Source organism: Grampus griseus (assembly GCF_964374135.1).
Source record: "Grampus griseus genome assembly, chromosome: 6".
Taxonomy (NCBI): Eukaryota; Metazoa; Chordata; class Mammalia; order Artiodactyla; family Delphinidae; genus Grampus; species Grampus griseus.
Genome location: NC_139000.1, coordinates 5,300,426 through 5,324,141, shown reverse-complemented (window position 1 = coordinate 5,324,141; position 23,716 = coordinate 5,300,426). Strand labels below are relative to the sequence as shown.

Here is a 23,716-nt window from a genome sequence, read left to right as displayed (position 1 = left end):
CGGGCTTCTCATTGCGGTGGCTTCTCTTGTTTCACAGCACGGGCTCTAGGCATGCGGGCTTCAGCAGTTGTGGCACGTGGGCTCAGTAGTTGTGGCTCACGGGGTCTAGAGTGCAGGCTTAGTAGTTGTGGCGCACGGGCTTTGTTGCTCTGCAGCATGTGGGATCTTCCTGGACCAGGGATCGAAGCCGTGTCCCCGGGCATTGGCAGGCAGATTCTTAACCACTGCGCCACCAGGGAAGTCCCAACAGCCATTGTTACCTCCTTTGGAGCCCAGCCTCCGGCCCCTGCACCCCCCACAAGGGGGTGCGTCATTTATCCATCTGGGGTCCTTGGATTTGAAGGGCTATCCAGGGTTGACTCAATCCCAGGCCTAGACCCTGCTCGGGCTGGGGACAGAGGAGGGTTGAGACAGTTGCTGTACTGAGGGGTGGCATGTCCCAAGGCCAACCATGTCCCTGGGCCTGTCTGAACTTGTTAACTCCAGGGAGAAGATGTTCTCTGAGGGTGACAGCTGAGGGGTTCCTGTCAGCTCCCATCAGTGTGAGCCCTCCCTGGCAACCTTGCCTCTCATCCCATCTTTCAGGTCTCCACTGTGCTGTCACCTCTTCCAAGAAGCCTCCCCTGATTGCCCAAACTAAACTTAGCCCCTCATCCTGGCCCCTTAGTGTGGTGTGGTCCCCTCAAGAGAGATTGCCAGGAGCTGGGCAAGGTCAGGGAGCAGCCGGCTGGCGCCTTTTAAAGGAGCCATCATCTCCGGCCCTGCCCCTGTAGGATCAGCCTTTGCCAGCCATGTGGTTCCTGCTTGTTCCCCAAACATGCCCTGAACTATGCTCAGCTCAGGTCCTGGGGACAGGGGGTGCGGCACACGAGGTCCCTGCCCGCCAAGAACTCACAACCCACGGCAGCCGCAGATCCTCTACAGGACGAAGCCCCTGCTCATCACCATGGTGCCCAGCACCCCACATCACCTGGCCTCTGCACCCTGCTCCAGCCTCAGCCCCAGGACCAAGTCCCCACCCAGAGCTGCAAACACACAACAGGTTTGCCCTCCCTATTCAGACGTCTGAGCCTTTGCACAAGCTGTGCCTCCTGCCTGAGATGCCCTTTCCCCTACTCATCCTTTACAACTTGGTCTATTTATCACCTCTTCTAGGAAGCACCCTCCACCTGCAGGCAGAACTAGCCACCCCACCCTCCCTACACCACAAGCCCCCCATGCACCACCTTCCGTTACATCCTATCAGCCTCTTCATGGACACCAATGGATGTGGTGTCTCTCCCTCACTAGGGGGTGGGATGGGGGTGTCTAATTCACCTCTGTGTCCCCAACACAGTGCAGGGTACACAGTGGGCAACAGTACATGTTTGCCGAGGAACAAACGAATGGAAAACACGTGGCCACAATCCAGTCTTATAAAACAGGCAAGAACAAGCCTTGGAATGTCATCAGGCTGTTTCTTAGTGCCCTGTCTCCCTCTCCAGTCAGACCGAGGGCTCATAGAGAGCAGGATCTTGTCTTCATTGTAGTGATGGCAATTTATTGCCCACCCTCTCCACCCTCACCATGCTGAGCTCGGCACCAAGCACTTGGCAAGTGCTTAGGTGTTTGCAGCAGGAAGGACTGAATGCAGAGAGGTAAGTGCTCAGGGGATGAATGGAAAGACACCAGAAGTGCTGACATCTAGGACGTTGCAGAACTGACCCACCTGGGAAGCTGCCACCACCTGAGGCTCTGGGAGCTCACTCTGTAACTGCAATCCAGGGGGCAGAAATAGGAGTCAAGATGCCACGGCTGTTGCTACCACCACACAAAGCCCTCTCGACCCCCACAGAGCTGGAGAATGGGAAGCGCGCTGCTGCAGAAAGCCTCCTCTGTGACCTCACTTGCCACCAGAAAAAAATCAGCAGAAGGGCAGAGGATGGCCTCTGCCCACTTTTACGTTCCCAGTCTCAAGCAAGGACATCTGATGGGAAGGACCTAGCTGTAAAGGCTGCAGCTGAAAGATAGTCCTGAGCGTGTTTAGGAAGTTTATTACTATTTTCCTTAGAGTTTTTCTGGGAAGGGCTGCTAAGTTTTATCAAGTGTTTTCTCTAGCATCCATTGATACGAGCATCTGGCTTTCTCCTTTGATTTACTAATTTTAATGAATGGAGCATATAAGGGGGCATCTCCTGCGGGTGGGGGGAGGGAAGGTCTCTCTCTGAGGTGATGTTTGTGATGAGACCAGGTATCCTTGGTCACAAATGTCAGCTTAGAATCTCTGCTTTGAGAGCAGAGAATAGCCAGCAGCAGAAGCACTTTTCAGAGTTAATGGAACAGTGGAAACTTAAGGATCTACCCCTAGGGTGACTTTATTGCTGGGAGGAGACGTGCAACGGGAAAGACCAGGTAAAGACCCTGATGCCCCCTTTTATTTCAGGACTTGAAAGGCACTAGTGAGCAGTTTCCATGTCATGAACAGCCATTGAAACCTCACAAGCACGGTAATGAACCTGCATCATTACCAATCCCTTTTTACAGACGAGGACACCGAGGGTCAAGGAGCCAGGGTCCCCCAGCAGAGCCAGGGCAAAGCAGCTGGGGCTGACTCCCAAGCCGAGCACTCCCGGGCACGACCACGAGGGGGCGTGAGCGCCCAGGGACGGAGCGGTCGGGAGGTTGGGGGGCGCTGCCCGCCGTCTGTCCCTCCCTCCCGCCATGGGTCCCGCCCGCCGGGGGAGGCGCGTACTGGGGCCCCGCGCGCGGTCCGCGCCCACCGGAGCGGGAGACGAGGCGGGCGCGCGGAGCCGGGCGTGCACGGCCGGACCGCAAGGGCGTCGGTGCCCTTGACCATGGCGGCGGTGGCCGCGCTCCTGCTGGGTCTGGCGCTCCTGGCGCCGCGGGCGGCCGGCGCGGGCATGGGCGCGTGTTACGACGACGCGGGGCGCCCGCAGCGCTGCCTGCCCGTGTTCGAGAACGCGGCGTTCGGCCGGCTAGCCGAGGCCTCCCACACGTGCGGCCGCCCGCCCGAGGACTTCTGTCCGCACGTGGGCGCTCAGGGAGCGGGGGCGCAGTGCCAGCGCTGCGACGCCGCCGACCCCGAGCGCCACCACAACGCCTCCTACCTCACCGACTTCCACAGCCAGGACGACAGCACCTGGTGGCAGAGCCAGTCCATGGCCTTTGGGGTGCAGTACCCCACCTCGGTCAACATCACTCTCAACCTGGGTAAGCGCGGGCTCAGGGCACCGCCATCACCTCGTCCCCTGTGTGCACCATCGGGGGCTCGACGCTGCGCGCCCTGGGTTAGCTGTAGGATCCAGATATGGGGGGCCTCAGGAAAGGGACCTGTGCCCCCCCCACTATCTGGAAGGATAGACTGATGAGTGTCTCTTGGGGCTGGGAGGGGTGGGAAGCCTCCTGGGAGCCCTTTACAGAGCAGCGGATCTGGGTGCGAGGACCATGCCCTGTAATGATTGTCCATCCTAGACCCAGAGCTGTTGTGGGCAAAGAAGGGAGGTGACCCACCAGGGGGTGAACTAGTCGGCTTTCTGGGGCAGGGGCTCCTAATCTTGGGGCATCTGGTTGACTTTGGGGTTCAGTGAATCCCTGAGGCTGTGTGCTGTCCCTGGGGGTGATCTTGGGGACAGAGCCAGCGTGTTCATCACCGAGAAGGTTGCCCTCAGGGCAGGAGCCGAGTTTCACCCGGCTGTTGGGTAACTGGACCGGATGGCATGGCCTCTCTGCTGTGCCCAAGCCTTTCCACCCAACCCCACGCCATGGTGCAAGAGCCCTTAGGTCCCCGGGAATCACAATCCCGAGTCCGGACCCAGCACTTCACTCATGGCACCTCCACCATTTCAGGGAATGGGAATAACCACCTCCCCCCCGACCCCTGGCTCCGTAGCCCTTTCAGGGAGGGAGCGTTTCCATTGGTCCACACTCCCTTATCTGTGGGTTCAAAATCTCCCACAGCTCTGAAAACTCAAAGTATTTTTTTTATATTTATTTATTTATTTGGCTGCGCTGAGTCTTAGCTGTGGCACAAGGGCTCTTAGTTGAGGCATGCATGCTGGATCTAGTTCCCTGACCAGGGATCGAACCCCGGCCCCCCACACTGGGAGCATGGAGTCTTAACCGCTGGACCAGTGGGGAAGCCCCTCTAAGTATTTTTATAACTCATTTTGGCAGCTAAACCTGACCTGAGGCTACTTATAGACCTTGTTGATCCTAGAGTGAATAGTCATACATTCTGTTCCTGAGATGTTTGAACATGGCTGTTAGCCCCAGACCCGGCTGGAGGTGTTAACACAATGCATGGCATAAGGACTGCATCATCTCTCTGAAGTCTGAAGAGTTCTGAATTCTAAACCACATCCGGAGCCAAACGGTTTCGATAAGGAATTATGGGAATGTGTCCCTATTTTTCAGATGAGAAAATTGAGGTTCAGAGAGGTTAAGTCTTTTACCCAAAGACACACAGCTGCTAAATGATACTGACATCCGTGTGTATCCAAGATCAGAGCATAAACTTCTTGACGTGAATTCCACCCATCGGTGGAGTTGGCTTTTCCTAGTTCTGAGTGACAGTGTCTTGGGGAGGGCTGGGGAATGGCACTGAAGTGGTAGGGGGGACACCGAGCCTTCTCAGAAGAGCAGGCTGGTACCCACTGCCACCCCAAGAAGCTCGGTTGCTCTGAGGCCTTGTTACCACCCATTGACCTGTTGGGCTCTCCAGGTGGGGCTTGTCGATGGGATGGGAGGGATGGGATGGGACGGGTCTCTCTACCCAGGCGTGCGACAGGAAACTAGTGGGGGGAGAGAGGTTGGGGGAGCTGGCTAGACTGGCCTGGCAGGACCCCAAGGCCACAGGGGAAGGAATCTGGGATAGGATGGGGTCTGTGGGAGACAGTTTGTTCCATGACAGAGGATGCGGGATGGGCTGATGTGTTGCTTGTGTGGGTGGAACCTGGGTCAGATGAGGGGCTCAGGCCAGGCACAGACGAGGCAGGAGCGGGCGGGGGAGGGTCTACGTGTTTGGATTTGGGGCAGTTCCCGTTTACACTTGGTGTGTGCCAGGCCCTACGCCACACACACACACACACACACACACACACACACACACACACACACACACACACACACACACACACACACACACACACACCATTGTTCTTCCCGTCGTGTTGTGCAACGCCAGGCATGTGGGAGGGGCTCTGGAAGGGTCTATACAGTGAATGCATGAAGGAGGCCCCCACCTCCTCCGTCCTGTGCCCCGGGCCCAGCTCAGGTCTCTCTTTTGCCTGCCTCAGGCCACAGAAGAGGCTTCACACTCAAGCCCAGCACAGCCACTCACTGGGCAGACGCCACCCCCTCCCCGTGCCTCGGTTTCCTCCCTGTGAAATGGGGTGAGAGCTGCCACCTCTCGGGCAGTGTGCAGGTCCTGTGAGCTCAGGTCGGCCAGGCGCTTACAGGAGCGGGGACAGTCCTTGTGTGTGACCAGCAGGACTCTGCTGAGAGCGGCTCAGGCCGAGGTTCCCCTAGGGGTGGCCTCTTCCGAAGGGATTGAGAAATGTTCTCCCAGCTGGCTCCCCAAAGACATCCTGACCCTGGTCCCATTTATGCAGGAGGGGTTCTGGGGACCCACAGCAGCCCCAGACAGACGCGGCCCACGTTTGGTTCCGTTCAAATTTGGTTTTCTCCACGCTGAGCCACAGGTCGCATAATATCAGGGGAGGAAGAGTTCTGGGATCATCGGGGTATTCCCGGTGGGGGCTGGGTGGGTCCTCAGTCAAGGTGGGCGGGAGCCTCTCCTAGCCCTCAGGCTGCCTCTGCTGGCTCTGCCCCCTCTCTCCTTGACCTCACTGGAGGGAGGAGTGGGCAGCGGCTCTGGCCCCCGTCTCCTGGAGGGAGTGGGGTGAGGCCGGGGGAGGGACAGGCGGCCGGTCAGCCCTGGACGGAGGTCGCTGCTTTCCCAGCCCCCTGCGAGCTTGCAGACATCTGTTCCAAATCCCTGAGTCCTGTCGCTAAGCTGAGCCTTCCTGTCTGGGATGAAAGGCAGCCTCGGGGTCTGGTGGCTCCCAGCCCTCCACGGAGGCCACGGGAAGTGAGCAGGCTGGAGCCTCGTAGCGGGTGTGTGGGAGGTGGGTGGTCATCAGGGGTAACACAGTATTCAGGGGGCCCTCACCACGTGCTAGGGACCCCACTATGTCAGCACCCCATCCCAGCACCGTTTGTTCTTTTTCTTTGACCACGCCGTGCGGCATGTGGAATATTAGTTCTGTGACCAGGGATTGAACCCGTGCCCCCTGCATTGGGAGCGTGGAGTCTTAACCACTGGACCACCAGGGAAGTCCCCGTTTGTTCTTTTATAGACAGGGAAACTGAGGCTCTGAGGATGAAATCAGTGCCTAGGGTCCCACCGCAGACCCTGGGACCCTCCCCGCAGTGCGCTGCGTTTGGGGTTGATACACGTCCAGGTTATGCCTCAGCTTTCGGCTGGCCTCAGGGGAGTCTCCCTTCTTGCTTGTACACTTTCTTGGATTCCTGAGAAGCTACTGGAAAGACCATTAAGTCCCTGAGCAGGTGAGTTCTGAGCCCCTGAGCGAGGGGAAGTTTTCTCCAGCCTCAGATCCCGGCTGGGGGCTACCCGTGTGCAGGGCCAGTTCTCCCTGCATCCGTTCAGCATCTGCTCCATCTTCATGGAGCCAGAAGACGAGCTGGGCCCCGGGAACGATGTGGATGAAGATTTATGCTCAGGGGACACACCCGGGGTGAGCGGGCCTCTTGGAGATGTGAAGGGTCGTGGGAGTTGACAAAAGAGTGGAGGGCATCCCAGGTCAAGGGGAGCCAGGAGGCCGCTCTGTGTGTTCTTGGACCTGCACGGCCTGGATGGCCAGAGCGGAGGGGACAGAGGACAGCGGGGCCTGGCCCAGTGGGAGCTGGACGTCAGAAGGACCTGCCAGCCCCGGTGGAGCCCGACGCCGGCTGGGTCTCCTGAGCTTTGACTCCACTGCGTCTTCCTGTCGAGTGGGCGGCCGTGTTTGCATTGGACGAGGCCAGTGCCGGGGCGCCAAGTCCTCCTTCCTTCTCCCTGGGGGTTCTGGCTGGAATGCCGGGCCCCAGTCAGGTCAGGGGTCAAGGCAGCGGCCCTGATTAGCCTCTACCGCAGAAGCAGCCCCCCATGGCCCTGGGCCCAGCTGGCCCTGGCTGGCCTCGCCCCCATCTGGGCTCAGGATGGACCCAGCCGTTGCAGGAGTGGGAAGTCCCAAAGCCCAGGAAGGATGCAGGCAGCCTCCAGATCTCCCCTCCCTCCCCTCCCGCTCTGGCTGCACCAGCTGCGCTTCAGCAGGGCTGAGGATGGGCCGAGACTGCCTCTGTCCTCCTGGTCTTTGCCTTTGCTCTTGCATCTGCCCGGCAAAACTTCCTGTTCCCGCCTTCTCCTGGATAACCCGTATCTCATTCATAAGCAGAACAGCCTAGTGCCTACTGCGTGCCAGTCCCTGTACCAAGCCCTGGGGATGCAACAGCGGACAGGCCACTATCTGCCCCACTAGGCTTTGAGGTCACCTCCTACAGGAAGCCCTCAGCCCCCAGGATTGGGCAGAGAGCCTGCCTGTATGCTCTTGCAGCCCCTCACCCTTCCCCCGTCACAGTCTAGATCATAGGCCTGAGTTGTTTGTGTCCATCACTGGCTCCAGGCTACAGAGGGAATGCCTGTTTTCACAGCTGCACCCCAGCGCCCAGGGCAGGGCCCCCTGCACAGTGGTGCTGTTGGTTGGGTGGATGGATGGAATGACAGCATTTAGTCATGCGTGTGCCGGGGACTGTGGTCAGTGCTTTGCAGGCATTTACTCATGAAGCCCTTTTATTGTGATGCCCATTTTGCAAATGGGGAAATGGAGTCACTGTGTTCAAGACACTTGCCCATTTCACTGGAGGGAGGTTAGGTCTTTTGCCCAAGGCAACAGAGCTGCTAAGCAATGGAGCGGGGATGTGAACCCCAGCACATCATGGCTGCACTGTATTTCCTCCCTGGAAACAAGGAATGAGTGGATGAACGCATGAATGAATAACTCCCCAGCCTTCCAGATCCATCCCAGACTCTTAAGCTGTGGCCCCGCCCTTCCTCCTGGCCCTGCCCCGCACCTGGGCACCCCAGGGCTCCAGCCGCTTCACCTGTCTCCCTTCCCCTGCTCTCTCTCATCTCCCCGCCAGCTATGCCACCAGCTGTGCCCTCTCCCCATCTCATGCCCCTGGCTTTGCCTGTTGGGATCATGGTCGACATTTGCGGCTCCACCTGCACCTCCAGCCCAGTCTCCCACCTGAGCCCTTGACCAGGTCATTCAAGCATCCTCCTGAAAGCCGACCGTTGAATGTCACGCATGGGCCCCAAACGTAGGGTCCAAAAGTAAAGGTGCACCGTGTAAACGATATTCATAGCAGCATCGTTCACAATAACTGAAGAGTGGAAGCAACCCAAGTGTCCACTGATGAACGAATACGCAAAATGTGGCACCGCCGTACAATGGCATATTTTTCAGCCTTCAGAAGGGAGGAGGTTCTGACACATGCTGCTACGTGGATGAACCTCGAAGACAGCATGCTCAGGGAGATAAGCCAGACACAGGACAAACACTCTATGATTCCACTCATATGAGTCCCTAAACGAGTCACATTCATAGAGACAGAAGGTAGAATGGTGGTTGCCAGGGGCTGGGGGAGGAAAGAATGGGAAGTTAGTGTTTAATGGGTATGGAGTTTCAGTTTGGGAAGATGAAAAAGTTCTGAAGATGGATGGTGGCCACGGTTGCACAGCAGTGTGAATGTGTTTAATACCAGTGATCATATGCTTAAAAATGATTAAGATGGTAAATTGTATGTTATATATATATATTTAAAATTAAAAAGTAAAGGCATCCTTCTTCCTTCCCCCTCGTCTCTCCATGCACCAAAGCAAGGAACTCAGGAATCCGCTGCAGTTCTTCCCTCCTCATCCTTTGACTTCAGCATTCGCCAGATCACTAGATCATTCTCTGGAATGTTCCTTGTCTTTGCCTTCCTCTCCATCATTCCCACTCAGCCCCTCATCTGCTCCCTGATTGATGGCAATGGTCTTAAATGCCCTGACACCTCTCTTGGCAGACTTGTAGTTTGTACATGTCAGTCATGGCTCCATTCAGACTGGACCTCAGAATCCTTCTTAACACAAAGCCCTAGGCAATAATCAATCAGACGAAATCTGTTCACGCTCCCCAGGTTAGACAATAGGCTTGACAACCTTGATATCCATATTTGGGGTTTAGACTCTTGGCCCAAAGTTGAGGGAACTGTCGTGGGCCTGGCTCTGATTCAGCCAGGCTCTCGTGGTGTCTGGCACTGTGGTCACAGGGATTCCCCAGCTCTTCGCAGGGATTCAGCGAGCCCCAAATTGCCAAGAGCTAGGATGGGAGAGGAAGACGAGAACCGTGGATGGCCAGATGCTAGGGCGGAGGAGCCCTGCTGTGATGGAGCGGCTCTCCCCACCTGGTTCTCATGCCCACAGTGGGCAGGGCAGCCTCGCCCACGCATTTCCGCTCAGCTCCCCACCCTGTCCCCTGCAGCCCCATCCCCAGGCCACTGCTCCCCAGATGGCTCCAATTAAAGGGCTTTGTTTTGTTTCCATTTTCCCAAAATAAGCCTCTCCTTCGGAGCTCGTTCTGCTCGGTCAGTGCCGGATGTGGGCCAGCCTGCTTTTATGGCCGCCCTGGTGTCATTCCTGTTGGGCTTTACGTCCCAGCTGGCTGGAGAGGACATGGCTTGGTGTTCCTGGTGCTGGCTTGGGCGACCTCTGCAGTTTTCATGGGCACTGGCACCTCCTTCCTGGGCAGCCCTTTCTCTCTGAGCATTGAATGGAGGGGTGGCTGGTTCGGCAACCTGGGGGCAGACAAGGCTGTAGTTGAGCAGAGACTCAGCTGTTTTCTACGTGACCTTGTGCGAGACCCTTTCTCCTGCCTGAACCTCGGGTTCCTTGTTAGTAAGACGTGCACGGTTATGGACTGTTTGGGAGTCTCTGAGATGGAGTGTGCATAGAGCACTTAACAAGGTGCCTGGCACATAGTAGGTGCTCACTAAATGCTGGCTGTTGTTCAACAGACTCATTCGGGGGGTCGTGATTGGCAGAACCCTGTGACAGCCTCAGTCATGTTGTCAGGCCTGCCTGTCTCCACTTGTTCACTGGATTGTAACCTCCTTAAAGGTACAAATCATGCTTCATCTGGCAAGCATTTATGGAGCGCCTGCTGTGTACCTGGCACTGTGCTCAGCTCTGAGGATTCACTGCCCCGTCCCAAGGAGGGCGCAGACTAGTGGGAGGGATGAGCAGGTCTTTACAGAACAGGGTGAAGAGGCTCGGGGCAGCTGGGGAGCACCAGTGAGGCACCCATACCCACAGCTCCAGGGATGAGTAGCCATCAGGGAAGGCGGGAGAAAGGTGTTCCACACAGGACTCAGGCTGGGGCATTTGATCAGTCTGCTAAACCAGTGGGATAAGCAGGGATGCACGGAAGCCAGCCAGGTGAGGAGCGGAGGGAACAGCCTATTGGGTGGCTGGGAGTTGAGATCCATGTGGTCCCAAGCAGTGTCACTCCGCAGTTAACAGGTGGGGATGACGTTTTGGCCCAGCTTTTCTGATGGGAGCACACCTGTCTCAATCACCCTGAAGCTTCATTGGCCCCTGGAGCTTGCAAGGGTCTGGGTTGAGGCTGCGAATTTAATTCTTGTCACTGTTCAGAAGATCTCAGGGCCAGTTCCTTCCCCAGCCTTCGGGTTGCCTTTGGCAGAAACCTTTTCATCGCAAAGCAGGGATTAAGTTGCTTTCTTAGCCCTTCTAATTAACTCTTGGCCCTTCTGTTAACTCTTGTAACAGAAAGTCCCTGCGGCGCCTCTGTGACGTACCTGCATCTTCTCGCACCTGGCTTGGCAAGGAAAGGGAAAAGCCGCGATGTTTCCTAGTGTGCGGTGTTGCTCATTTGCATGAAATCCCGGTGGCCGCCTTTTTCCAATCACGCTTCTAGCTGCCAGCTACCTTTTAAGTGACTCCAAGTTCCCCTCCTGAGAAGTGTCTGGCTGCTAGATGTTTACAGAGGAATCTGGGCCCGTGGACCCACGGCGACCTCCACACAGCATCCTTTCGTGAACGCGCGCCTGGGGCAAGTCCTCACCTGGTTCCGAGGTCTGACGCCTGCTCAGAACAGAAGCGGCCGCCCCAGACACCGGCTCCGTTGGCAACACATGCTTTCTTTGAAGGGGCTTGGAGTGACAGTGCCAGGCTGTGCTGCAATGTAACTTTGAAAAGCATCTTAAAACAGAACATGGCAAGGCGGTTGCTTTTTAAATTTTTTTTTAATTTGTGTTTTCTCCAGTTTTTAAATTAGAACAAACTTCATGAGAAAAAACTGGGAAAATGTAGAACACTTGAAAAGGGAAGAAAAGTCACTGAGTCCTCTGCCCTGAGGACAGTCATGCTTATGCATTCGATGTCTTTCTTTTCTGCTCGTTCTTTAGGGATTTTTAAACATCATCTGACGATTCTAAACGTAAGGTCATTTGTCTTTTTTTTTCATTCAACATTTTCACTTTCCCATGTAATATAAACTCATTGTCAGCTGCTTCCGTGGTTTCAATCATCCTGTGAGTTTATCCCTACAATTTACTGAATCCTTATGGTTCCACTTTTTTCCCTATTATAAAAAAATTCCTTGATGAACTTCTTGATTTAGGTCCCATGCCTTGTTCGAATTCCCAGAAGTGGGATTTTTTTTTTTTTTTTTTTTTTCACCAAAGGCCAGGAATATTTTCATGGCCCTTCATCTGTGTCACCACACTGCATTCCCAAGGGGCCAATATGTATACTTTCGCCACAGTTTTTTCTTTTATTGTGGTACAATACACATAACATAAAATTTATTACCTTAACCATTTTTAAGTGTACAGTTCACTGGTATTAAGTACATTCACATTGTTGTATTATTGTTGTATATTCACCACCATCCACCCACAGAATTTTTTCATCTTCCTAAACTGAAACTCTGTCCCCATTAAATACTATTACTCTCTCCCCTTACCCACCATTCTACTTTCTGTCTCCATATATTCGACTCCTCTAGGGGCTTCATATAGGTGGAATCATATAGTATTTGTCTTTTGATGACTGGCCTAATTTGCTTCACATCATGTCCTCAGGGTTCATCCATGTTGTAGCATGTGTCAGAATTTCCTTCCTTTTTAAGGCTACATACTATTTCACTGGGTGGATGGACCACATTTTGTTTTTTAATTAATTAATTTAGTTTTGGCTGCGTTGGGTCTTCATTGCTGCGCGCGGGCTTTCTTTAGTTGTGGCACGAGGGCTCAGTAGTTGTGGTTCGCGGGCTCTAGAGCGCAAGCTCAGTAGTTGTGGTTCGCGGGCTTAGTTGCTCCACGCCATGTGGGATCTTCCCGGACCAGGGCTCGAACCCGTGTCCCCTGCATTGGCAGGCGGATTCCTAACCACTGCGCCACCAGGGAAGTCCCTGGACCACACTTTGTTTATTCATCATCTGTTGATGGACACATGGGTTGCTTCTACGTCTTGGCTATTGTGTGTAATGCTGCTATGAACATGTGTGCCCAAATATCTCTTCAAGACCCTGCTTTCAGTACTCTGGGGTCTATACTCAGTAGTGGAATTGCTGGATCATATGGTAAGTCTATTTTTAATTCTTTGTGGAACCGCCAAACTGTTTTCCAAAGCAAATGCACCATTTTACACTCCTACTAGCGGTGCACAAGGGTTCCAACTTTTCCACACCCTCACCAATGCTTGTTACTGTTATCTGATTTTTTAAAATTTATTTATTTATTTATTTAATTTACTTATTTTGGCTGTGCCGCGTCTTAGTTGCGGCACGCATGTGGGATCTAGTTCCTCGACCACGGATTGAACCCGGGGCCCCTGCATTGGGAGCGTGGAGTCTTAACCACTGGACCACCAGGGAAGTCCCTGTTATCTGTTTTTTTAAAAAATAATAGCCACCCTCATGGATGTGAGGACCAATTCAGTGCTTTTTAGTGCTATTCATAGACTTGTATACCTATCACCACAATCCATTTTTCAACATTTTTATCACCTCCAAAGAAACCCTGTTCCCGTTAGCAGTCACCTCCCCCTGCCAAGTATTCACCCAACACCCCAGGCCCTGAAAACCACGAATCTACTTTCTGTCCTTCTGGATTTGCCTATTCAGGACATTTAATATAGGTGAAATCATACATTATATAGTCTTTGGGATTAGCTTCTTTTATTTATCACAATATTTTCAAGGTTCATCCACACTGTAGCATGTGTCAGGACTTTATTCCTTTTTCTTGCCAAATGCTATTCCTTTGTATGACATACCACATTTTATTTATTCATTTATCTGTGGACGAACATTTGAGTTGTTTCCATTCTTTGCATTTTATGAGTACTGCTGCTCTGAACATTGGTGTCCAGGTTTTTGTGAGGACGTATGTTTTCATTTCGCTTGGGTACACGCCTGGGAGTGAGACTGCTGAGTCATGTGGTAACTCTGTGTTTAACATTTTGGGAAACCACCAGACTGCTTTCCAAAGCAACTGCACCGTTTTACATCTTCACCAGCTGTGTACGAGGCTTCCGATTTCTCCACCTCCTTGCCAACACTTATTTTTGTCTGTCTCTTTTATTTTATCCATCTTAAGGGAGTGAAGTGGTATCTCATTGTGGGTTTGGTCTGGCTAATGATGTTGGGCATCTTCTCATGTGTTCATTGACCATTGATATATCTTTTTTGGAGAAATGCCTATGTAGATCCTTTTGTCTGTTTTCCATTTTTAAATTGGGTTATCTGTGGTTGTTTTTTTTTTTTTTTTTTTTTGGCTGTGCTGCACAGCTTGCGAGATCTTAGTTCCCCGACCGGGGATCGAACCCGTGTCCCCTGCAGTGAAAGCGCCGAGTCTTAACCACTGGACCTCCAGGGAATTCCCGGGTTATCTGTCTTTTTATTTTTGAGTTGTAAGAATTCTTTAAATGTTCCAGATAAATTCCTTAACAGATTTAACGCTTTGCAAATATTTTCTCCTATTCTGTGGGTTGGCTTTTCATTTTTCTCAGTGGTGTCTTTAGAAGGACACATTTTTTGATTTTGATGAAGTTCAATTCATCTGTTTTTTTTCCTTTGTCAGCTGTGCTTTTGGTGTCACGTCTAAGAAGGCTTTGCCTAACCCAGGTCATGAAGATTTACTCCTATATTTTCTTGTAAGAGTTTTATAGATTTAGCTCTCACTTTGGGCCGAGATGTTTAAACAGAGGATTGAAGTGACTTCTCCTCAGTGCATGAGGGAGACCGTGGACGGTGACAGAGGTGGCAGCAGTGGGAAAGGCCTCCTGGGGTATCTGGGACCAGGGCAGAACAGCCAGAGGGAAGAAAGCAGATGTGGGAAAGGGGTGGAGAGAAGTTCTGTGCTGCTCTGGGGAATGGGAGGGCTCCCTCCCTCTCTTGGTCATTCATTCGTTCATTAGTCCATCGGTTTTTCTGTTCTTAGGCATTACTTGCTGACACCTGTCGGGGCAGATGAGGATGTAGGCGGCCGTCCTCCCCACCCTCCCTGCTCCCCAGCCGCATGCCCCTTCCCATCCCGGCCTCCCAGCTCTGAGTAACTGTGGTGGATCTGGAGCCATTGTGAGCGCTCCTGCGGCATAAAGGTGGCAGCTGGGCAGAGAGGAGGGCAGGGTGTGGCCTGAAGATCCCACATCTTGATGTCAGCAGGGTTGGGGAGGGGAGCAGGACTGAAGCCGATGGAGAGGCCACTGGTGGGGGGGATTGAGCAGAGGGGGCCGAGGAGGGGACTTAGGGTGGGCTGGAAGGAGCAGCCCAGGAGCAAGACCCCGGAGGCAGGGCCAGGAGTGTGGGCTGCACGGAGGCCTGGGGAGGGGGCTTCCAAGTAACAGCGATGATCTATGGCCCAGGAAGTAAGGCAAGGCGTGGTCCCCTGGCTGTGACCACAAGGGGCTGTGGTTGCAAGAGCAGTTTCTATTGAGTGACCCAGAGAAGCTGCACTGCAGTGGACTGAGGGTTAAATCGGGAGATGAGACCATGGGGCCAACAGATACAGACTTCTCTTAAGAACTTTGGATCAAACAGAAGTTAGATGGAAGCAGGAGACAGAGAGGGGTTCGGGGGGGTTGTGTTAGGATTTGGGGGGCTTGAAACAGGCATGTCTCCAGACTCCAGGGGTCTAAAATCACTGGAAGGGAGTGAGACCAAAACGCACAGGTGGAAGGTTTGGTTAATTGGAGCGTAGTGAAAGAAATGACTTTCTAATGGTAGAGCAGGCTTCCTCAGGACGTGGCAACATCCCATTGCTGGAGATAGTTGAGCAGAAAGAGATGGCTGCCTGTCAGGGGTGTTACTCTGCAGATTCCTGTGCAGGGAGACAAACGGGCCTAGTTAAGGGATGGCAAGTACTTGGGAAGCATGCCAGCATTGTCCTCTCCTGTGTCCTTGACAGGCATCACTAATTAGTCATGGCACATCCAGCACAGTGCTCCAGGCAGCCTCTAACGATCCATCCAAGATAGTACACGCAGCACAGCCGTTCTGCTCTCCCTGGACCAGGATTCTGACGCTCCCTTCCCTTCTGTAAAATGGGTCCATGTCTTCCCACTGCAGGGAAAGCTTACGAGATCACCTACGTGCGGCTGAAGTTCCACACCAGCCGCCCTGAGAGCTTCGCCATCTACAAGCGCACCCGGGCCGGCGGTCCCTGGGAGCCCTACCAGTACTACAGCGCCTCCTGCCAGACGACCTACGGCAAGGCCGAGGGCCAGTACCTGCGCCCCGGCGAGGACGAGCGCGTGGCCTTCTGCACCTCGGAGTTCAGCGACATCTCCCCGTTGAGCGGGGGCAACGTGGCCTTCTCCACCCTGGAGGGCCGGCCCAGTGCCTACAACTTTGAGGAGAGCCCCGTGTTGCAGGTCAGAGAGGAGTGGGGCTGGGCGGGGGCCGGGTTGGGGCAGGGGCTGGGCTGGACACTCGGGTCCAGGGGACCCCGGGGAAGTCTAAAAGGGCAGGACGACACAGGGGACTGTGAGACCTCCTGTGGTTTTCAGATTTGAAACAACAGAAGCTTTTGTTGTATCTGAATCTTTTGTGGATGACTGATAATGAAATAGATGGAAGAGGGTGCCCTGTGACAGCCACCAACTCAGCTGACCCCTTCCTTAGGCAGGTGTGGGGAAAGGACTTCCCAAGGGCACACATGGGTTGGTGGAAGGGCCCAGCGCAGACCCTGAGGGTCCTGACTCCTAGCTGGGGGTTCTGCTAGAACTCCCTGCTGGGAGCCCCGCTTCCCCCCTCTGTGATGGATGGCGTTGCCTGCCCTGTGTGTCTCCAAGGGCTGTGACGGGGATTAGAGGGAAAACACGAGAAGAACGTGAGTTTGGAGTCACAGAGTCCTGGGATCTGTGCTGTCAGGCAGAGCTACGCAGCAGAACTTCCTGCAGCGACAGAAATGATCCCCAGCAGCACCCTCCGGTATGGTAGCCACAAGCCACGTGTCTGTCTGTAGAACACATGGAATGTGACTAGCACGACTGAGGAATTGAATTTTCATTTCAATGAAGTTTAAACAGCCACATGGGGCCAGCAGCTGCCACGTTGGACAGCCAACTGTAAAGTGACCAGCACAGTGCGTGTCCTAGAAGAGATGCTCATTCACGCTTTGAAGATAAGAGTTCGTGAGCTCACCCATCTTGTGGCAGAGAGCGTGGCAGGCTTGTGGCTGTGTGCTTCCATACAGGGCCCCATCCTGCCCACCTGAGTCTACTCAGCTTTGTGGCCCTCCCAGGATAAGCACCCACGCATGTCCACGTTTCTGTGCGTCAGCGACGGTTCATCTGTGGAGGTGGTGGTCTGTTTGATGTTTTGGGGCATTGGACGGCCCTCTAGTCCACTTCCCTGCATTCCGACAGACCTCCGCCGAGAAAAACTGCTATCTTCTTCCCTCGACGTATTCAGAGCATTTCCTTTGCCTGTCTGGGATAATGAGGGGGCTGGGATTAGAATCCCGTTTGTTTCTGGAGGGAACACTGAGGCCCAGAAAGAGGTTGTGGCCCACCCAGGCTGTCCAGCACAAGAAAACACGGTGTCAGCTGGCTTGAGGTCCCCAAGGCCACCCTCAGCTTCAGTGATTCACTGGAAGGACTCACAGAACTCAGAAAAGCCGCTGTACTCACGGTGACGATTTATTACAGGGAAAGGATACAGACTGAAACCAACAAAGGGAACAGGTACATGGGACAGGTCCAGGAGAGACCAGGCATGGGGCTTCTGGGTGTCCTCTCCTAGTGGGGTCGTGGGGACAGTGCTGATTTCTCCCAGCAACTGCATGTGACAAGTGCATTGCCAACCAGGGAAGCTCACCTGTGCCTTGGAGTCCAGGGATTTTATTGGGGGTCAGCCACATGCACATGGCGGACAGCCTATGGCTGACCTTGATCTCCAGCCCCTCCAGAGAGCAGGCGGATTCTGTAGGCCTCCCCATAAATCACATTGTCAGCATTGACCATCTGGGGTGGCCCGGGGCCCCAGGTGAACAAAGTTACTCTTATCAAGGAGGACATTCTGAGGGCTTGCAGGTGACCCCCCAGGAGTGGGGGGCAAAGGTCAGAACTCTCTCAGGCAAGGTTAATCCTTTCTGGCACAAAGTCTTATCTCCAGACGCCCAGGCCCTGCTTATCCCATTAAAAACGTTCACTTGTGGGCTTCCCTGGTGGCACAGTGGTTGAGAGTCCGCCTGCCGATGCAGGGGACACGGGTTCGTGCCCCCGTCCAGGAAGATCCCATATTCCGCGGAGTGGCTGGGCCCATGAGCCATGGCCGCTGAGCCTGCGCATCCGGAGCCTGTACTCCCCAACGGGAGAGGCCACGACAGTGAGAGGCCTGGGTACCGCAAAAAAAAAAAAAAAAATTCACCTGTGCTCATCACATGATGCTGTTGAAAATGACAATTTCTTCTCCATGGGGCTCCAAGCTCTGTAGATTAGAAAACATTGGCCAAGGGCATCTGAAGACAAGCACAAGGGCGGGGCACCTGCTCTGCCTGCATCTGTGCTATCTGGACAGAGGGGCCCCCTGACTCGTTGCCACTTATGTCCTGGATGCTGTCCCTAACGGGAAAACAGCCTTTTCAGAAATGAGACCCCTGCAGCCCCCAGGCAGAAGGACAGAGAAGGTCAGAGAAGGACAAAAAAAGCCAAGCTGGCCCCTCCCCTTCTCTCCCCTCTGGGCACCCCCAGGGTGGTGCTTCCTCTAAGGACGTGGAGCCTTGGGGGTGTGGGGTAACGAGGGATGTGTCCATGCGGCTGCTGTGTCTTGGGTCCCTCTGTCCTCCATGGGGGCCAAGGACCTTGGGGAGAAGGCTGACCCTCTCTGGGCTGCTTGGAGACGAAGCTCCTGCCTGCCGCTTCTGCAGTTAACGCTGCATCCTGGCTCCCACGTCTGTCCAGAGTCAACCCGAGAGCCCACTAGTAGTTTTAGCTGGGCCACTGCAAGTTGCACGAGGTCCTTGCCTCTGCGTACTGGGGCTCCGGTTTGCCCCCAAAGTTACCTCTAAGGCATCGGGGAGTGACCCGTACAGTTTGGGCTAAGGGAACAAATTCCCCTTCTCTCTCCCAGCTCCCTTGCTGGTGTCTCAGGGAGATTTTGATGCTGTTCCTATCACCATTGCCTTCAAGACTGATGCAGCAGGTCATAGGCTACAAAGCAGATGCAGGAACCCAAAGAGGGGTCACTGCAGGCCGAGACCTTGGGCAGGTCATTGCCCTCTGGGCTCCATTAGTATGATGAGGGCGTTGGAGTAGATGCAGGAAGGCAGGCTACTTAGTAGCGAAAGCTGGGACTCTGGGGTCAGATAGACCCGAATCCCAGCTCTGCGTGCACCAGCCGTGCAACGAGGAAGCAGAGTACTTACCCTCACTGATCCTCAGTCTTCTCATCTGTAAAGCATGGGTAAGAATAACACCTCCCTGTGGGGTTATGGTGAGGACCTGAGCCATAACCACACAATACGCGTCAGCTACTGCACCTTCCAGCTTGGACATCAGCCGGTTTGGGTTCTCTAGAGGCACTTTTTCTGCAGAAAGAAAAGACTCTTAGACCATCAGCTGTGCTCTGCTGGGTTCCCACCCCGGGCCTTAGCCCCCTTGCTCCTCAGCTGCTTCAGGGACCGACCAGCAGCATCAGTACCACCTGGGCACGTGTGGAAATACAGAGTCTCAGGCCCCACCTCTGATCAGAAGCTGCATTTTAACCTGATCCCTGAATGCACACTGACGTTTGAGAAGTGATTCAGGGAGTGACTCCCCGGAGGTTTACAAACTCAGCTGAGCGCTGAGGTCCCCTCTGAAGCTTTCTGGTCCTGGACCCCTCCCTGGCTGAAGCATCTTCAGGCAGAGGCCCTGGGCCCTAGGCCACGGGCTCGAGAGTTGCTGAGCCCAAGGGGATCGGAGAGGCCCCCTGGCCTGAGTCACGCTGGGGTGAGAAGTCAGACTTCGCCAGTTCATCTTCTGTCCTGATGAGCCTGATTGCTAAACCAGCAGCTGCTGGGCTGAATTAAAGTGCTGATTAACATTCAGCTGGAGCTACCTCTGATTATAACAGCAGGCAGATGAAAATGTCAGCGTTCACGTGGGCTCTCCCCCACCCCCCACCAGCTCTTCCAGGGGGAAGCCTCTCATTCCGCCACCAGCAGGTATTTATCGAGTGCCTGCCGTGCACCCGGCAGAGCCCGGGCTGGGGATGCAGTGAGAACCAGGGGCCCTGAGTCCTTGTTCTCTTGGGGCTGTGTTCTGGTGGAACAGATGTCACCTGGGGCAGGTGCCTTGTCTGTGGGAGCCTGATACTTGGAACGTGAGAAGCCTGTAAACCCAGGGCCCACCCCACGCCAGGGCGCTGGGACGCGTCTTCCCTCAGTTGCCCTCTAGAGCGGGGTTGCGGTCCCGCTGAGGAGTCAGGTAACCTGCGTGACACGGTTTTAGATGGGCTGCTCCGGCACCTCGACCACGTGCCAGATTCCGTGCCCCGCCGCTGACACTGGCCGTCCTCCTCCAGCACCCTCCTGGAGCCGACATTATTCCTTGTCCTATTTCACAGATGGGGAAATGGAGGCTCTGAGACATTGAGCAAATTCCCCAAAGTTGCACAGTCAGGAAGGGGCCGGGCATCCAGGTTGGTGTGACCCAAAAGCACAGGCTCCTTATTTCTGCAGTGTTCTCGGAATTTGTCTGTGTCTGGCCCGTCCCTGTGTCCCAGAAGATGCCCCGGGGAGCCGGCAGACACTCAGGAACCTGCTGATGGAGCCCTTTCCCTTGCATCTTGTCCGCCAGGACTGGGTCACCAGCACCGAGTTCCTCATCTCCCTAGACCGGCTCAACACGTTTGGGGATGACATCTTCAAGGACCCCAAGGTGCTGCAGTCCTACTACTACGCCGTGTCTGACTTCTCTGTGGGCGGCAGGTAGGCGGGAAGCAGGGCAGCGGCCGGGACGCTGGACGGGGTGGCTGCCACGTGGGCTCACCCGGTGGCTACCGTGGAGGGTAAAGAAACCACTTCTGGTGCTCCAGGGGGGAAAGAGCAGAAGCCTGGTTCCCGGGCCCAGCGTTCGAGGCCTCCGTGACCCGCCTGCCTCCCGCCTCCCAGCCCCGTTCCTGCTGCTTTTCCCACGTCAGCTGTGTTTCCGCTGCCGTCCGCGGGACACACCAGCCCTTTGCACCTGTGGTTCCCTCTGCCTGGTGGTCCGTCCCCCTTTCTTTTCTTTCTTCCTTTTTTTTTGCATCTGACAGTACATTCATTCATGCCACATGTGCCCGTGTGGGGCAATGTTCCACACTCTCGTCTAACACGTAGAACCTGCTTAAATTTCCAGTCGGACCACTGTTCTGTGGGACAAATGAAGCTGGTTAACAGTGACCATAAGCAGGTGCGGGACCCCAGGCTTTCAAAGCTTTGCTTCTTTCCTCAGCACTCATGAGCTTATAACTGATGGAGCCCATCAACCCCATTCTTCCCCAAATCTTACGGTAAACTTGGGTAGAGTAGGGCTTCCTGGGGACCCAAGCATGTTTTTTTTGTTTTTTTTGTTTTTTTTTGTTTTTGCGGTACGCGGACTTCTCACTGTTGTGGCCTCTCCCGTTGCGGAGCACAGGCTCCGGACACGCAGGCTCAGCGGCCATGGCTCACGGGCCCAGCCTCTCCGCGGCATGTGGGATCTTCCCGGACCGGGGCACGAACCCGCGTCCTCTGCATCGGCAGGCGGACTCTCAACCACTGTGCCACCAGGGGAGCCCCAAGCATGTTTAATAAGGCTTTGAGCCATCTCCAAACAGTACGAACGGTTCAGGCCACTCCAAAGCCCCACGGCCAGTGACCCAGAAAGGTCACCGAGGAGGGAGGCACCGCACTTCTACACCCTTCTCATGTGAGGAGAGTCGGGCTGTTCCGTCGGGACCCCTGGCCCTGGCCTACATACTCCTCCAGCTTCAATCAGTGCACGTTGTAGTTTAAGCATCTCGCCTCTCCACAAAGCAGGGGCCATCCTGTACACACGTGGCCACTTGGTACTGGGCCCTCCAGGCACAAATGACGTCTTCAATGTAAACACTCCCTCATCAGGCTCCTTCTTGGAAAGGAGAGAGGAGACAGATGTGTTCCCGCCCCAGGCAGACAGGAACCAGATCAGTCCCCAGTAATCATGTCGCACGCCCCAGATTAACAAGGATAGGAAGCCAGGGCAGGGTGTGCTGGCTGTCAGGGAGACCACCCTGCAGATGGGGGCCCTGCGGGAGGTCAGGGGGACCACCCTGCAGATGGGGACCCAGTGGGAGGTCAGGGGGACCACCCTGCAGATGGGGACCCGGCGAGGCTGGAGATGTGAGGGGCGAGCATCCCAGGTGGAAGAGCCAGCATGTACGAGACCCAGGCTTGACGAATGAGGCAACAGCTCTGCAGCTGGAACAGGGGGCGTGGAGACGGCCAGAAGATTGTCGGGGCCGTGGACCAAGTTTATGCAGTCACTGGGAAGCTGCTGAGGATTTGGCCAGGGTAGTGACAGGGTTAGATTTCTAAGACACCCCAACCCTTGACATCGCAGGGGGGCAGATGAGAGGAGAGAGAAGAAGCTGGTTGGGCAGAGCTGGTGGTAGGATGGGAGAGGTGTGGATCTGAAAGCTATTTAGGGTTGGAAGCCAGCTCCACGTGGGAGTGGTGGCCCATGGGGGTAGGGGGCGAGGGGCTTCCAAAATTCAAGGACGTTTAGGTGGCGTTCAGAGAGGTGAAGATGTCTGGGAAGGGAGCACGGGCGCAACTGCCTACACGCAGGGTGTCTGCACCCTCTGGAGGCTGGCGCTCAGGAGTGAAGGGGAAATGGGGGGTGTCTGTAGGGGCCCCTCTGCTTCTCCTCCTCCCCCGCCACTCCCACACTTGATTCAGGTCAAACCGCCCGGGAGCAGGGCCTCTCCACGGATGGTGGATGGCGGTGAGCTGCAGCGTCTGCCGTCAGGGGGCTTCAGGACAGAAAACATCCGGGCCCCAGCTGCCAGAGCTGGACCACCCTCGGGCCAGCAGCCGGTTGGGGGGCAGTGGCCCGGCAGCCTGTGTCCCACAGTGGCCTGTAGGAATTTCACTCTTTCCCTTGGGATCAGAGGGCTTCGTGGAGGAGGGAGTGTTGGCAACATCCCCTTGGGGCCGTGGGTGGTCCCTTGTCCCAAGACGGGTGACCACTGTCTCCCAAGACTGCCTGGTGCCCGCCTCACCCCTGCCGGAAGTTCTGGGCGTTACCTGCCTACCCTGAGCTCCCAGGGAGGCCAGGCAAGGAAACAGTGCTCTGTGACCTTCCCAAGCCCTGTGTCCCCAGTACCATGGGTACTGGCCGTGGCCAGAGGTTCTTCACCTTCAACATCCACTTGGGACAGAGCGTGGAGCAGAGCTTACGGGGAGACACCAGGTGGCCGTAGAGGAGTGCCTAGGAGCTCAGGGTCTGCGTGGAGTAGGAGAGGATGGGGTTCAGATTCTGGCTCTGCCGCGTAGCATTCGTCACCTCATGGTCTGAGCCTCAGTTTCCTCATCTGTGCAACGTGGCTAGTTATGGCCCCTCCTGCTGCAGTGGTGAAACTCCAGAGACATGATGTGAGCTGATTGCTCTGTTGGGGGCCGCTACAGAGGAAGGCTGGGAGCTGGGAGCCCTGGCCATCCTCCGTGTGCCTCAGTCTGGGCCCCCGGGAGGGGGGCGATGACCCCACCGGGTCAGGCTCAGCTGAGCACGCTGTGTGGCCCCCTGAGCACCGTCGTTCCTGCTGATTCCGCCTGTCTGCCTCTGCAGGAGCGGGGGTGGGGCAGGCCCAGGGCTGCCCTCAAAGATACAGGCTCACTGGGGACTTGAGATGAGCTGGGGGCCGTCCTGTGTAAGGCGCAATCTCCTTCTCATCCCTTTAGACACGAAGGAGGGGGCATGAGGCGCCTCCCTGGCTGCCTGCACCTCCCACCCCCTGCCCTGAGAGCTGGCCCGCCCTCTAGCCAGGAGACTGAGAGGACTTCTTCCCGGGTCCCCCTCGGCCCCTGGGTGTGGTGCTTTCAGTGGCAGCATCGAGAACTTGACCGTTACTGACGGGTGGCCTCGGGCAGCCTCTCTGTGCCTCGG

The 23,716-nt window shown here is 55.3% G+C and overlaps 1 protein-coding gene across 1 annotated transcript in view; it reads left to right on the top strand.

Moving 5' to 3' along the window:
- Positions 1–2,834: 2,834 nt before the first annotated feature.
- LAMC3 (laminin subunit gamma 3) overlaps positions 2,835–23,716 on the top strand; it is a gene marked incomplete at both ends in the record, with an annotated part of 59,747 nt that continues 38,865 nt past the window's right edge. The window contains 3 exons of the mRNA XM_082657556.1: positions 2,835–3,210; positions 15,693–15,997; positions 20,408–20,538. Coding sequence (XP_082513682.1) covers positions 2,835–3,210; positions 15,693–15,997; positions 20,408–20,538 — 812 coding nt within the window. The remainder of the gene's footprint in view (positions 3,211–15,692; positions 15,998–20,407; positions 20,539–23,716) is intronic.